At 39.1% G+C, this 16,219-nt stretch overlaps 1 protein-coding gene across 1 annotated transcript; it reads left to right on the top strand.

Annotated features, from left to right (window-relative positions):
* The first annotated feature begins 2,611 nt into the window (after positions 1–2,611).
* LOC120005177 (probable glutathione peroxidase 2) lies at positions 2,612–16,118 on the top strand. The gene is made up of 7 exons (XM_038854670.1): positions 2,612–2,799; positions 3,391–3,467; positions 3,568–3,629; positions 3,716–3,834; positions 14,965–15,132; positions 15,236–15,269; positions 15,941–16,118. The coding sequence occupies exons 1-6, from the start codon at positions 2,656–2,658 to the stop codon at positions 15,266–15,268; spliced, it is 603 nt and encodes a 200-aa protein (XP_038710598.1). The 5' UTR covers positions 2,612–2,655; the 3' UTR covers position 15,269; positions 15,941–16,118.
* The last annotated feature ends 101 nt before the right edge of the window (positions 16,119–16,219 follow it).

A 16,219-nucleotide genomic window follows, 5' to 3' on the forward strand; every position in this document is an offset into this window, starting at 1 on the left:
TACAATCAATCGGGTACGTACCTGTAGACCGTCTGAGGTGAGGTGCATCACAGGGGACGCTCTCTGGTGTAGGCTATGCTATCAGGATATCCGATCCTCATCCAGTTTTGGTATGGACCTGGACTGGGAGACACCCTACGGGGATTAGGGTGGGTCCAGGGGTGGATTATGGATTATGGATTACCGGAGATTAGTGTTTGTGGTTACGGTGTTGTATAGCCTTATCGGCTACCATATTACTTGGTTGAATTGCCAATGAATGTATATTTATTGTGCTGCATATTATGCGTCATAGTCTTGGATTTCTTTTTTTTTTTTTTTGGATATCGGTGTTCCCTTTCTATGCCCTACTGAGCTTTTTGGCTCACCCCTCTTCTTGTTTCCCTTTCAGGTGAGTTAGATTTAGGTGATGCTGGTCAGCGGCGGGACGCATGAGCTGGTGTGTAGCCTCAAGCTGTTTCTTTAGCAGGTTTTGAGGATTTGGGGTTTTGTATTTGTATATATGTTACTTATTTGCTCAGTCTGATCTCGGGTAGATAAGTTCTTATTTCCGCTGTTGTATAGATACTCTGATGTTTTCGATAGGTGTATATATGTGGTATTCTGGAGAGACTATGTCCATGTTATATTTCAGGAGTTGTTACTATTTTATATATTTTATATATTGATTTAGGTATATTGGATTAAGGGTTGGTTCGGGGGATGGGGTCCCCTGCTGGTCACATTCTTATGGGTTTAGGTACACTTCGGTATACCTTAGGAGAGAGGGGCGTGACAGATTTCTCATTCTGGTGTTAGTATTCTATCTTCTGCTTTTCTTACTTGACACTAAATAAATTCTAAGCCTTTTTCAAGGCAATATCGAATCAACAATTTTGTGTTCTTAAACTGCATACAACTCATTTGGTGGGAGGTTAGATTTGGTGCAATCTCATATCAAAATCTTTGAACTTACAGCAAATACGAACACACCTGAACATACACACATCATCATCAATCCAACACTGATATTTCTATAATTCAGGATCGATAGATCTCATGTCCAATGCAGAAGATCTCCTACATATTTTTGTCACGTTCGGTGGAACTCTGAGTGTTAGAAGCAAATAGCAACACAACTAACAATCTGATCGTTTCATTAATTTTGTCGACAATACAACCGCGGGTTAATACCACTTTTGCATACCCAAAGATAGTCAATGTTCCAATTTACACACCGTAGTTTAAAACGTTTCAATTTAGTCATTCATAGATGAAAATGTGCCAATTCGGTCATTCGGGCAGATTTTTTAAGTTTTGGGCAGTCAACCTACCCATGTGGCAGGTTGATCGATCAAGGTGGAAAATAAATTTATTTTCTCAAATGAAATAACAGATGTAAGAAATCAAATCATACACTTGTCTTCCTTCTCCTACACACTCTCTTCCCTTGCTCTCTAACCCTAAGTCAAAGAGGAGGCCGCCATGGAAGCCCACCTGTGCTTCGCATCTCTAGGCTTCGAATCTTAGTGAAAAAGACTCATGCCTCTGCTTATGGCTTTCATACCACCATATGATAAACAAATAAACACAAAAAAAAAATTGACAGATGGAAGAAATCAATACACCATGCCTATGAAGAGACTAAGAATTTCTTCGACTTGAGGGTGTAGCAGCGGGACCCAAACTGAATACCTTGCCTTTTGTTTTCTGTATTGAGAAGAAATCGTTAATTATTGGTGGGAATACTTGGCTTTGATCTGATGAGAGATTGGTGGTAATGAAATTGGTTGGAATACCAGGAAGCTTACGGACGGACTAGTGGTATTGGAGATGGTGGTTGCTATTGCAGGTAGTGATGGCAGTTGTTGGGAACTGCCGTGGGCGGAGGTAGGGGGAGAAGAAAATTCCTTCAGAGTTCGGTTTAGGAAAGGGAGAAGAAATTTTTTCTTGATTAATTTATATTTCTAATTTTTTTTCTGAGGTGGATAATATATAAATTATTTTTTTGTCTTATTACACATGTATGACTCTGATTTTGACATTTGTCTTTTTGTTTTTGAGAAAAAAAAATTATTTTCCACCTAGATCGGTCAACCTGCCACATGGGCAGGTTGACTATCCAAAACTTGAAAAATCTACCCAAATGATGGAACATTTAAACTACGGTGTGTAAATTGGAATATTGACTATCTTTGGGTGTGCAAAAGTGGTATTAACTCATACAACCGCCTCCAGTTGCCCAGGGCCGTACACGGACCCATCAAGTTATTTCAACATGTATAAATAAAAGAGAAAAGTTACGAGAGACGAGACAATCATGAATTTTCCAAACCACGTATATCAATTTTAGAAGGAGCTTGTTCTGATCACAATTGTTTAATTCAATACATTTAAAGATACAAATTCACGTCTGTGTGATTTTTAATTGGAAAGAAATAGTTTTGCAGGTGACAACCCACAAAACAACTAGTAAAATTTAAGGTTTTTGTTTTTTTACATAATTTTGAAGAAAGGATTAATAAATAATAATTACATGTTCACATCTGTTTTTGACATGTAAAAATTTCGTTTTTGGCATCTAATATTATATATATTATTACTTACAAATTTTTCTCAATAATATACTGTAGACAGAGCCTGTCGTCTTTGAATTTGGTACTTTATGGAACTGGTATGCATTCGTTGAAATTCTCAAACTGGGTTTCTCTTATCTTGCTAGGTCTTGCTATTCTGCTGTTTAACAGATACCCATATTCTCCTTCTCCTCAAAACATGGCTGCGGATTCTCCTCAATCCATATATGACTTCATTGTCAAGGTATTTTGTTCGATTTTGCACAAGTTTAAGCCTTTTAATTTTCAGCTTAGTTTTCGTTATTGATGTTTGGTTGCCGAGAAAGCTGAGGGAAAGGTACGGAAAGACATGATTGATTTGTGTGCTCGTTGTTTTGTTGGTTTCTGGGGAGCTTAATGAATCGATTTGGTCACTTTTAATTGTATTTGGGGGCTTAGTTGGCGCAGGAGTTATTTGTGCCCTCTCTTTTTGTGAAAAAAATTTGACAAATGATTGATAGACTAAAGACTTCCGGATGAATGTTCTTAACTTATAAGATTCTGATTGATCATGAATTCAGGCATACAGAATTTGGGCTTTTCCTTGGCAATTTTTTAAAATATTTATATATTTTGTAATCTGTGTCTGGTTGTGTTTGGACCCTGAGAAAGATCAGAAAGAAGAAAGAGGAGGTAGCAGTAGAATAGGGGTTGCTTGATATACCGATCTGCTGCTTCCTTTGTTTTGTGGGGTGAATCTATGTTGGGAATGATGTTTTGCACATTTGTGAATGTTCAATAGAGAGGAATTTTACTAATTTATTGATTATCAATTAATTCTTCAACTAAATCACAGGATATTCGTGGAAATGATGTAAGTCTGAGTCAATACAGGGGGAAGGTTCTTCTGATTGTGAATGTTGCTTCACAGTGGTAATCTTAGTGGATCTGTTTTTTTTTTTATTTCCGTCTATTACTTGTTCTGTTGCTATTCTTCTTCTCCCTCCCGTATGTTTATAATTTTTCCTTGCAGTGGTTTAACGCAAACTAACTACAAGGAGTTGAATGTTGTGTATGAAAAGTACAAAAACCAAGGTGAGAATCAACATAAACCTTCGTATGAATATTTTGGGGCTTGCGTGTTTTTCTTTGACATTTTTTGATTGACACTTCTATGGTAGACTTCGAGATCTTGGCATTTCCTTGCAATCAGTTTGGAGGACAAGAACCAGGAAACAATGATGAGATTGAAAAAGTGGTATGCACGAGGTTCAAAGCTGAATTCCCTATATTTGACAAGGTAATCTCTGATACTTCAGAAAATCTGAAAAATGGAGAGTGATTTTTCGCATAATCACTCCTTGGGATACCTTCTCGTAGATGAGCTGTCATAAATTACAATGTTTTTTTTTCTTGATCCCACCCCAAACCCCTGACTTAGTTCTCAGCATGTAAAAACGCCAACCCTCTCTACGGTTGCCATCCTAAACTGATTTTGCTATGGCCTTCTTCTTTGACGGAAGGTTGTTGAATTAGTCGAAGAATTACTGTTGGGTGTAAAATACACCTACTTTTACGGGCTTAAAATTACTATTTTTCTATGTTGTTTAGTGCAAAATAGTACCCGCATTGGTGTTTTTATGCACAGGTACTGCGGGAGAATAAATTCATTACTGGACAGAATTTGTAACCTGTTTTGCAACTTGTCGCGGCCGCAGAACGTGGGAACCAGACTTGTGTTAATTAAGTTGCTGACGTGGCAAGGACAATTGGGCCAGTTTAGGGCTTGCTAAAGACTATATAAGGCGTGTTAAGCTGAGAAAAAAAGAGACTTTTACTTTGCGCAGCCGAAGACCAAAGATTGAGGAAGTGGGTGTCGGCAGGAAGGAGGAGAAGCAACATCAAAGCTGGGCACATCAATTCTTCAGCAAATTTCTACTCTTCCATTGATTTGAACATTGTCTATGAGTATTTATATGGTTTTAATTTTAAGCATGTGTAGCTAAACTCTTTACTAGCTAGGGTTTGGTAATACTTCTACCATAAACCTTGTGCACATATTTAATTGACAATCAGACTAAGTTTAATTCTTTGTTCTCTGGATTAATTGTTTATTTCCTATTGTTATGCATGCCTGATCAACATCATAATTTTAGGAGTTGTTAGTTAAACATATTCGGCTGACCATGACCCGGTGTTTGACGAAGTAACAAGAATTTGCGTAAGATCCAAGTTTTGGGAACATAGGACATAATTGATTGGGTAATAGACCATTATCCTAGATTGTGCAACTGTCGATTTCCTAGTGCTTATGCTTGTCTTAGGAAACTCTTAGGATAGACCAACCAAGACTCCTTTGATAAGAAAAGATCTTGCAACTGGACCAAAGTCAGGATCGTTGTTTAGGGAAATCTAATTGACTGCAGCTGGACCAAGGCCTTTCAATTGACATTGTTAGACTTTTAAATTGTGTGATTGCATATTAATCTGTGTGCACAGGTGGAGGTAGTTGGAAGCCAAACCCAAGCTAGTTTTTCATCCATTGATATTTATCTAAATTTTATTGCTAGTTAATATTAGAAGCATCCGAATTTAATTTGCACTATTGTTAGTAGTTATAGTTGGTAATTAATACAGTCCTCGTGGATTCGACCCCTTTCACTATTATACTGTCAGTTGGCACGTACACTTGCGATTGGGATAAACCCGTCGGTATTGAGTTGCAAGTATTTCTTGCAATAAAAAGTATCGATCAAGTTTTTGGCGCCGTTGCCGGGGACTGTTAAGTTTATTATCAGTTGTTTCTTACGGCAATAGTGTGTAGTTAAGTATTTAGTTGATTTATCCTACTGAAACTTACTTTAATAAATAAATAAATTTTTGTGCAGGTCCAGAATTGTTGCTTACATTGCATGGTCAATACTCGCTCTCAACATCAACCATTAGAAGAATTTGACCCAGAAATTGAGAGAACAACTAGAGCTTTGAGACAAAGAAACATGGCTGAAAACCCACACAATCATGAGATTCAAATTGCTGGTGGTGCTGGGAATGCAGCGGGTAATGCAAGGATACCCATGATGAACAGATACATCCCGCAGAACATTACCCAGCCATCATGTATTACATATCAACCTACGGGAGCTGCTAATGTCAGCCTGTCACCTCAATTGCTGAACTCTGTACCACATTATGAGGGGCGGTTTGATGAAGATCCACACCAACATCTGAAGGATTTTACTGATCTTTGTCGTACTCAACACATGACAGGGATATCTACTGATAATCTGAAATTGGTGCTCTTTCCATTCACTCTTAGAGGAGGAGCCAAGATGTGGTACAACTCTATTGAAGCAGGTACTATTGGCACGTGGGAGCAGATGGCAACTAAGTTTTTAAGGGAATTTTTCCCAGCCCATAGAACCAAGCAGCTGGTGCGAGAAATTCAAAATTTTCAGCAAAAAGAAGGTGATTTATTCTATGAGGCTTGGAAAGATTTCAAGAGCCGCTTAACTCGTTGCCCAACTCATAATCTGCATAAGGATGATGTTGTGCTGCACTTTTATGAAGGGTTGAATGAGATTAATAGGATGAAGGTTGACTCAGCTTGTAATGGAGTGTTGATGCGAAAAAGTAGTGAGGAAGCGATGGAGCTATTCGAAGAATTGAGTGAAGATTCTCAACAATTTTCTACACGGGGTAGAAGCTCAACAAGGAAGCAAGGCATGTACGAAGTAAGTGCTGACACTATGGTACAAGCTGAGATGGGAAATATCAATCGAAAAATTGACATGATTGTGGAAGCCATGAAGGGAATGAATATGAAAACTTCGGTGCCAGCAAAGCCAGTTATTGTGTGTGCTATTTGTTCAAATAATGACCATGTGACTGAAGCCTGTCCATTGACTTCTATGACAGACCAAGAACAAGCCAATTACTTGGGGCAAGGAAATTTCAACATGAGAAATCAATCTTACCCATGGCGAAATCACCCAAATTTCTCGTGGAGGAATGAACAGAATTCTACTGAAACAACAGCTCCTGCACAGCAAACATCAAAGAGGAGTGACTTGGAGACCACAATGATGCAATTCATGCAGCAAACAACTCAAGCCATCCAAAAATTGGAGACTCAAGTGGGACAAATGGCTAAGGAGATGAGTGAACGAAAGAAGGGAGAATTACCTTCGCAGCCCTTGAATAACCCAGCTGGGCAACCAGAACAATTGAAAGCTATCACAACTCTCAGAAGCGGCAAGCAAATCAACAAGACAGAGCAGTTGAAAACAGAGTCTACAAATTGCAGTAAAGCTACAGACAGGGTACAAATGGGCCGCAAACTGCACCAGTGGAGACACAGGAATGGGAAAGAGATCCTCCACCTTTCCCGCAAAGGTTTGCCAAAAAGAACACTGATTCTAAAGCAGTTGATATTTTTGAGAATTTGCGGAAGGTTGAAATTAATATTCCATTGCTTGATGCTATTAAACAAATTCCATCTTACGCTAAATTTCTTAAAGAATGTTGTACTAAAAAGAGAAAATTTGCTGCTCATGAAAAAATTGCTTTGAAAGAAGAGGTCAGTGCTGTGTTGTTAAACAAACTCCCACCAAAACTCAAAGATCCTGGTAGTTTTACTATACCATGTAAAGTGGGAAATCAATTTTTTGAAAAGGCATTATTAGACTTAGGAGCAAGTATTAATTTGTTACCTTACTCTGTCTATGAAAAACTTGGGTTGGGAGAGCTTCAAGAGACTTCTATAACACTGCAACTAGCTGACCGTAGTGTTAAAAGACCCAAGGGAATTTTAGAGGATGTTCTGGTGACTGTAAATGACTTGATCTTGCCTGCTGATTTTGTTGTGTTGGATATGGAGGATAGTCCTAGATCAGCATCTTTGCCTATCATACTTGGACGACCTTTTATGGTTACTGCTGACATGAATATTAATGTGAGAAAAGGGACTGTAACTATGCAAGTAAATGACAAAGAATTGGAATTTCGTGTGTTTGATGCACTTAAATCTCATGATGATCATAGTGATTGTTTTAATGTTGACACTACACATGATCTTGTGAGTGAGGTTTTTCAGGTTACTAGAGTGGATCCAATTGAAGCAGTGGTGGCGTATGGTTTGAATGAGAAGACAATTTTGGAGGGAGAGTTGGAGGATGACCGTATAGAGGAGGCCATCCAAGCATTCCAGTTGGACCGGCCTTATGGTGGTAAGAATACTCCTCCATTTGAGCAACTGACGCCTACTAATGCATCTCTTGTTCCTTCCACAGTTAAAGCACCCAAGTTGGAGCTGAAGCAGCTGCCAAGTCACTTGAAATACATCTACTTGGGTGAACATAGCACTTTACCCGTGATAGTGGCTGCAAATCTAAGTTTGGGGGAGGAGGGAAAGTTGATCCGAATTTTGAGACAGCACAAAACAGCTCTTGGTTGGACCATTGCGGACATAAAAGGCATCAGCCCGTCAAGATGTATGCATCAGATTTTTCTGGAAAATAATGCAAAGCCTACCCGAGAAGCACAAAGGAGGTTGAATCCACATATGAAGGAGGTTGTCAAAGCTGAAGTTCTAAAGCTACTTGATGTGGGGGTAATTTATCCGATTTCAGATAGCAAGTGGGTCAGTCCAATTCATGTAGTACCGAAGAAAAGTGGCATTACTGTAGTGAAGAGTGAAAATAATGAATTGATACCTACACGAATGACCACGGGATGGAGAGTGTGTATTGATTATAGGAAGTTGAACAACGAAACTCGAAAAGACCACTTTCCGCTACCATTCATCGATCAGATGTTGGAGAGACTAGCTGGGCATAGTCATTATTGCTTTCTTGACGGCTATAGTGGATACAATCAGATTGCCATAGCACCTGAGGACCAAGAGAAGACTACGTTCACATGTCCATATGGCACTTTTGCATACCGAAGGATGCCGTTTGGGTTGTGCAACGCACCAGCTACATTCCAAAGATGTATGATGAGTATTTTCTCTGACATGGTAGAGAAGTTTATTGAAGTTTTCATGGATGATTTCAGTGTATTTGGAGCTGATTTTGATGAATGTCTTGAGCATTTGAGGTTGGTGTTAGAGAGGTGTGAAGAAACCAACCTTGTTTTGAATTGGGAAAAATGTCACTTCATGGTGCAAGAAGGAATTGTGTTGGGTCATCTGATTTCCAGCCGTGGCATTGAAGTCGACAAGGCAAAAATCGAAGTCATATCTAAGCTGCCTCATCCTACCACAGTAAAGGGTGTGCGGAGTTTTCTTGGTCATGCGGGGTTTTACCGAAGATTTATAAAAGACTTTTCCAAGATCTCGCAACCTTTGTGTGTATTGCTGACAAAGGATGCTGAATTTGTATGGACAGATGACTGTCGGACAGCATTTGATAAGTTAAAACAAGCACTCACTTCAGCTCCTATTATGCAGGCACCTGATTGGGAGTTGCCATTTGAGTTAATGTGCGATGCAAGCGATTACTCCTTGGGGGCTGTTCTGGGGCAGCGGAAAAATAAGACACCATATGCCATCTATTATGCTTCTCGCACCATGAATGATGCTCAGCTGAATTACTCAACAACGGAAAAAGAATTATTGGCGGTGATTTTTGCATTGGAAAAATTTAGATCTTACCTCATTGGCTCCCGAGTTATTGTGTATACGGACCATGCTGCGTTGAGGTATTTAATGACTAAAAAGGATGCCAAGCCTAGGTTAATACGCTGGGTACTTCTTTTGCAGGAGTTCGACTTGGAGATTAAAGATAAAAAGGGAAGTGAGAATGTAGTTGCCGATCATCTTTCTCGGCTGCTACCTGACAATGAACATGACGAACTTCCTTTGGGTGACTCTTTTCCAGATGAACAGCTCCTGTCCATAAACACACTGCCATGGTATGCCGACATTGTGAATTATCTTGTTACTAATTCTTTTCCTACTGACTTGTCATATCAGGAAAGGAAGCGGATAATTTCACAGGCTAGAGATTACATATGGGATGATCCTTACCTCTTCAAGATATGCCCGGATCAAATTATTCGTAGATGTGTAGCACAATGTGAACAACAAGAGATCTTGACTCATTGTCATGCCTATGCATGTGGAGGCCACTTTGGGCCTAAAAAGACTGCACTTAAGGTATTCCACGCTGGATTTTATTGGCCTACTATTTTTAAAGATGCTTGGAGTTTTTGTAAGACTTGTGACAGATGCCAAAGGACCGGTAACATAGCTGCCAGAGATCAAATGCCTTTAACAAGTATTCAAGTCCTTGAACTTTTTGATGTATGGGGAATTGACTTCATGGGCCCTTTTCCTAACTCTTTTGGCTTTGAATATATTTTAGTTGGTGTTGATTATGTGTCCAAATGGGTCGAGGCTGTCCCCTCACGAACTAATGATCATCGAGTGGTTGTGAAGTTTTTGCAGGACAATATTTTCTCTCGTTTTGGGATGCCACGAGCAATCATTAGTGATGGTGGCAGGCACTTCAATAATTATGCATGTTCGGCCCTAATGAAGAAATATGGGATCACTCACCGTGTGGGAACCCCATATCATCCTCAGACGAGTGGGCAAGTGGAGATAAGCAATAGAGAAATCAAGGCCATTCTTGAGAAGACGGTGAATCCAAATAGAAAAGATTGGTCTCTTCGTTTGACTGATGCTTTGTGGGCCTACAGGACTGCATACAAAACACCCATTGGGATGTCTCCATTCCGGTTGGTTTATGGGAAAGAGTGTCACTTGCCAGTTGAATTAGAGCATCGAGCTTATTGGGCTATTAAAAAGCTAAATTTTGACATAAAGGCAGCTGGAGACAGGCGTCGTTTGCAACTGAACGAGCTTGAAGAATTACGGCATGAAGCCTATGAGAATGCCAAATTATACAAGGAGCGCGCGAAGCAGTACCATGACAAGAAGCTTGTACGGAAAATTTTTTCTGTAGGACAGAAGGTGCTGGTGTATAACTCTCGTTTGAAATTGTTTCCGGGAAAACTCAAATCAAAGTGGCATGGCCCATATGTGATACAAGCTGTGTTCCCTCATGGTGCATTAGAGTTAAAACATCAAGATTCTGATCACACATTTAAGGTTAATGGCCATCGAGTGAAGCCTTATTGGGAGAATGTACAAGTTACTGTGGATGAAGTGGTATATCTCCACTCTATTGATGTCTGACCGAATCTAAGGCTATGTCCGGCTGAAGACAATAAATTTAGCACTTCATGGGAGGTAACCCATGTGGAAGAGAAGCATATTTTTGACAACTTAAATCAGCTAAGTCTCTCTTCCTTTTCCTTCACTTATTTGTGTTCGTTGGTTTCGTCATTGCAAAATTTCTGTTTGTTTTCTTTTTAAACATTGAGGACAATGTCAATTTCAAGTTTGGGGGAGAGGGAATTTGCTTTTGCCGAAAAGTTTTGAAAAAAAAAAAATTAGTGTTTTTAGAAGAGAGTTGGCATACTTGTGCTTAATTGTTATGAAGTGCTTTTGAGACTGATGGTGTGATTATTTGCATGACCTTTTGCAATGAATGTCTGCTTAGTTTACACATTATTTACAGCACCAATTAGCTTGTGAGGAGCCTTCAGGAAATTTTGTGTGCTATGAATTTCATGACTTTGTATAGCTAGAACTTGCATTAGACCATCTGAAGTAAATACTATGTTTTTGTTCTTTGAAAGTGATAAAGGCATTCTTTGTTAATTTTTGGCCTACCTTGAACCCAGCTGTTGCTTCCAATCCTTTCATTGAATTTCTCTGCTCTTGTGATAAACCTTCCCATCTATGTGATGTGTTATGCCTGTGTCATAAGTCATAAAATAGTATCCATCATGAGGCTATGGTCAAGGTGTTTGGAAGGTTATGAGGAGTCTAAGTGTGGTGTTGAATGGAGAAATCTGAACAGTGGAGAGAAGTGTATAAGTAGAGTGCTGGGGACTTTGTAGCCTTTGTGCAGCCTAAGTGTGGCCTGAAGTGTATACAATTAAGCGGTGACCCATGCCAACCAAAAAAAAAAAAAAAAAAGATAAATATATATATGAAGTAGGGTTGGTGCCAGGCCCTACAGCCGCCGCAACCCCTAATTTTCTCTTCTACCTCTTGCACCTAAAGACAGGGGAGATTACCTTTCTAAAAAGAAAAAAAAATTGGGTTAATTCTCTCAATTTTGGCAACAATACCGAGTTCATTAATGGCTACAAGAAGTGCAAAGAGGAAGAAGGAGTTAGCAAGCAAGAAGAAGGGAAAGGTGGTTGAGAGTGCGGATGTCCCTGTGGAGGAAGAAGAAGGTTTTGACCGATTCATATCCCCGGCAGTGCAGATCGAGTGTGAGGAAGTGTGGTCGAAGCGGGCTTTGCATGTGGAACGCCATGTTGTGGTGGAGCACTTCCAACGGGTTAACTGGTATTACAAATTGAAAGAGAGGGGATGGCTCGGCATCACCAGTGTTCCAGGTGTGGCTATTCGGCAACTGGTTTATGAGTTTTATGCCAATTTGATAGTTAATGATAACCACTGTATGGCATATGTGCGAGGTAAGCAGTTCTTTTTCAACCCAAGAAGGGTTTCATCTGTTTTGAGCTTACCCGAACCATTGAAGAAACCTAGCTTTAAATTTAGGGATTTTGGAACTTCGAATGTTGATATTGTGTGGCCTGATTGGAGGATTGTGGTTGAAACTCTGACTGGGAATAGTAGTGATGAGCCGAACAAAAATGTGATTTTATATGTAGATTTGATGCAACCTTATAGACTGTTAGCTCAGATAGTGACCAGGAATGTGATACCTGTGACTCATCTCTCCACTGTCAATGCAAAGTCTTGCTATTTGATGTATGCCATTATTTGTGATTTGGATTTTTGCATGGCAAGTACTATATATGATCACATTGTTAAAGTGAAAGAGGACAATAAACCTGGTCAGGTGCTGCCGTTTGGAGTACTAATCACTACTTTGTGTCTTGCTGAAAGTGTGGAAAAGGAGCTGGGTGATGTTCAGGAGAAAAGGAAAGCACCTCTTAACAGGTTTTGGTTTGATAGAAGTGAAGTGCAGCTTGTTAGGCAGCAGCAGAAAACTTCTGGGGCAGCTGAGGAGTCTCGGGTGCATAATACTGAAGAAGGAACTGTTGGTGCAGGTTGTGGTAATTTGGACGAAAGGTTGGAGGCTGTTGAGGAGAAAGTGACTGATTTGGGTGTCGAAGTTGAGCAAGTTGGGAGTTTGCAGGGGCAGGTTATAACCCGGTTGGAGCATCTTGAATCAACAGTTGAGTCACTTCAAATGAGTATTGGGACACATATGCATGAGATGAAGGAGGCAATGCAGAGGTTTGAGGCTCAACAGAGGGAGATGTTTGATTTGATTCGTGATGGAAGCCTACCCTGAAGTTATGTGGATGTGTGCTGGTGTTCTAGTTAGGTTGCTGACAATCTTATTTGTTATTTTGGAGTAGGGGAGTTCTCTTTTGGTACTTTATTATGTTGGGATGGTTAGATGGTGTTAGGATTAGTCGTATGATGGATGCCTATTTTTGAGACTGTGTGATATATGGCATGATCATCACATATTTTGTTAAACCATACCCGTATCTAACCTATGTATTCATTGACGCTTATCCTTGTTGCATTGTGCCTGCTTGTGATTGGATCATGATAACTTTGGTTTGAATCCAGTTTATATTTATTTTGTTCATTTTTTTTAGCCTTCCTTAGCCAAATTTCTTGCCCCAATAAAGTCCTTCTGATTTATTGAATGAAAATTTTAGTGTGAAGTAAGATTGGTGGACATGTGAGCATATGGCTGCAGGTTATGAATTCATAAGAGAGTAAACACTACCCTTATACACTTGAGTGAAAATTCTCTTCTATATATTATGTGCGTACCTTGGTGAGGGTGTGTGAGAATAATTGTGTAAACCAAAGTGGTTGTGAGCAGAGTTAGGGCTGTGCAATTTTCTACTGGATGTCAATATTGCATTGCAATAATGAGAGAGTACTTGTAGTGCCAATTCTTGATTGCAGATTTTCAACTGATGCTTAAATGGTTTAAACTTTTTCTTGATTACTTGCTTGAGGACAAGCAAGAGTGAAGTTTGGGGGATTTTGTTGGGTGTAAAATACACCTACTTTTACGGGCTTAAAATTACTATTTTTCTATGTTGTTTAGTGCAAAATACTACCCGCATTGGTGTTTTTATGCACAGGTACTGCGGGAGAATAAATTCATTACTGGACAGAATTTGTAACCTGTTTTGCAACTTGTCGCGGCCGCAGAACGTGGGAACCAGACTTGTGTTAATTAAGTTGCTGACGTGGCAAGGACAATTGGGCCAGTTTAGGGCTTGCTAAAGACTATATAAGGCGTGTTAAGCTGAGAAAAAAAGAGACTTTTACTTTGCGCAGCCGAAGACCAAAGATTGAGGAAGTGGGTGTCGGCAGGAAGGAGGAGAAGCAACATCAAAGCTGGGCACATCAATTCTTCAGCAAATTTCTACTCTTCCATTGATTTGAACATTGTCTATGAGTATTTATATGGTTTTAATTTTAAGCATGTGTAGCTAAACTCTTTACTAGCTAGGGTTTGGTAATACTTCTACCATAAACCTTGTGCACATATTTAATTGACAATCAGACTAAGTTTAATTCTTTGTTCTCTGGATTAATTGTTTATTTCCTATTGTTATGCATGCCTGATCAACATCATAATTTTAGGAGTTGTTAGTTAAACATATTCGGCTGACCATGACCCGGTGTTTGACGAAGTAGCAAGAACTTGCGTAAGATCCAAGTTTTGGGAACATAGGACATAATTGATTGGGTAATAGACCATTATCCTAGATTGTGCAACTGTCGATTTCCTAGTGCTTATGCTTGTCTTAGGAAACTCTTAGGATAGACCAACCAAGACTCCTTTGATAAGAAAAGATCTTGCAACTGGACCAAAGTCAGGATCGTTGTTTAGGGAAATCTAATTGACTGCAGCTGGACCAAGGCCTTTCAATTGACATTGTTAGACTTTTAAATTGTGTGATTGCATATTAATCTGTGTGCACAGGTGGAGGTAGTTGGAAGCCAAACCCAAGCTAGTTTTTCATCCATTGATATTTATCTAAATTTTATTGCTAGTTAATATTAGAAGCATCCGAATTTAATTTGCACTATTGTTAGTAGTTATAGTTGGTAATTAATACAGTCCTCGTGGATTCGACCCCTTTCACTATTATACTGTCAGTTGGCACGTACACTTGCGATTGGGATAAACCCGTCGGTATTGAGTTGCAAGTATTTCTTGCAATAAAAAGTATCGATCAATTACTTTGTACTGGGAACTGGGAAGCCATCGATTGTTCAAAAGTGTGAAGACAAATGCCGCAGCTTTTGATGTCATCTTTCATCTTAATGTTGTAGGTTGATGTGAATGGGAAAAACGTGGCACCCCTTTACAAGTTTCTAAAATCAGAGAAGGGAGGATTTCTTGGAGATGCAATCAAATGGAATTTCACAAAGTTCCTAGTGAACAAGGAAGGGAAGGTTGTGGAGCGATATGCACCTACTACATCTCCTCTTAAAATTGAGGTTAGGACATTCTCTTATCATTTCATTATATGCTTATCTCTGAGAAAGGGCCATCTATCGTAGCTGATTGCTTTGTTTTACTCCTTTTTTAAAAAATTTGCAGAAAGACATACAAAATCTTGTGGGATCTTCATGAGGTACAAGTTTGAAAGCTATTAGTTGCCTTTCCTTCTGAATGAACTTTAATTGTCCGTTCCCTACTGGATGCAAAAGTTGTGATACTGCATAAATAGCAGGATAACTTTTGGGTTTCTAATAGTATGATTAAAATCAAACTATATTTGCTCGGTCTTTTGATGAATTAAGCTGTCAAGACACATTGTTTCCTACTATGATGTCTGTTTAGGGCTGCAAACGAACAAAGAGTTCGACGAGCAGCTCGCGATTGAGCTCGAGAAGAGCTTCTATGCGTTTGTTTGTTGAGGCTAACAAACAAGCTCCTTAAATAACGAGCTGAACTTGAACAAAAGAGCTATTCCTATTATCTGGCTAATGATGACTGGAGTCAGAAAATGGTTAGGATGAATATGATGTATATGCTTTACAGAACTGTCTTGCCATGTCCTCTGTTCTTGACATGTTCATAATATAAGTTAAAATAGTGTCAACTTTTGGAACATGTTTTTATGGTCAATTCGCATATTAATCAACATTAACCCTAATGTCATTTCCATCTCATGATGAATTGCGCATATTAGGTTAGCATACAAGTTGTTAAAGTAATTATTGGATGCAATAATATGGGTTTTATCTTATAAACTATCTTTCAAATATTACATATTGACTGTACCTTTCTTAAATCCTGCAGGACCTGAAATTATGTCTCTTGAAGTTTCATGGAGCATGAAGAATATTACTGTTCTTCACATTTCAATTAAAGTCATGATTTACTGTCCGGATGCGCCACTTGATTAAACATTAAAAACAACACCCGTGTACAATGCTCTTGCAGTTGCTGGATGGAGATGTTATAATTTCCTTATTTATCTTGTGTGCTTTGAGATATTTTCTATTGTGTTTTGCCATGTACACATTCCTTGCTAGTAGGTAGGTGAAAATTTGAAGATCTTAAGTTACATTTTCTAAT

The sequence above is a fragment of the Tripterygium wilfordii genome, chromosome 9 (genome assembly GCF_013401445.1).
Source record: "Tripterygium wilfordii isolate XIE 37 chromosome 9, ASM1340144v1, whole genome shotgun sequence".
Classification (NCBI taxonomy): Eukaryota; Viridiplantae; Streptophyta; class Magnoliopsida; order Celastrales; family Celastraceae; genus Tripterygium; species Tripterygium wilfordii.

What these genes read in the sequence shown, in the direction of transcription:
- LOC120005177 (XM_038854670.1), top strand. Translation starts at nt 2,656, where the DNA reads ATGCATTCGTTGAAATTCTCAAACTGGGTTTCTCTTATCTTGCTAGGT. An exon ending in TATATGACTTCATTGTCAAG is followed by an intron (nt 2,800 to 3,390) that starts GTATTTTGTTCG and finishes ACTAAATCACAG; the next exon opens with GATATTCGTGGAAATGATGT. An exon ending in AATTCCCTATATTTGACAAG is followed by an intron (nt 3,835 to 14,964) that starts GTAATCTCTGAT and finishes TTAATGTTGTAG; the next exon opens with GTTGATGTGAATGGGAAAAA.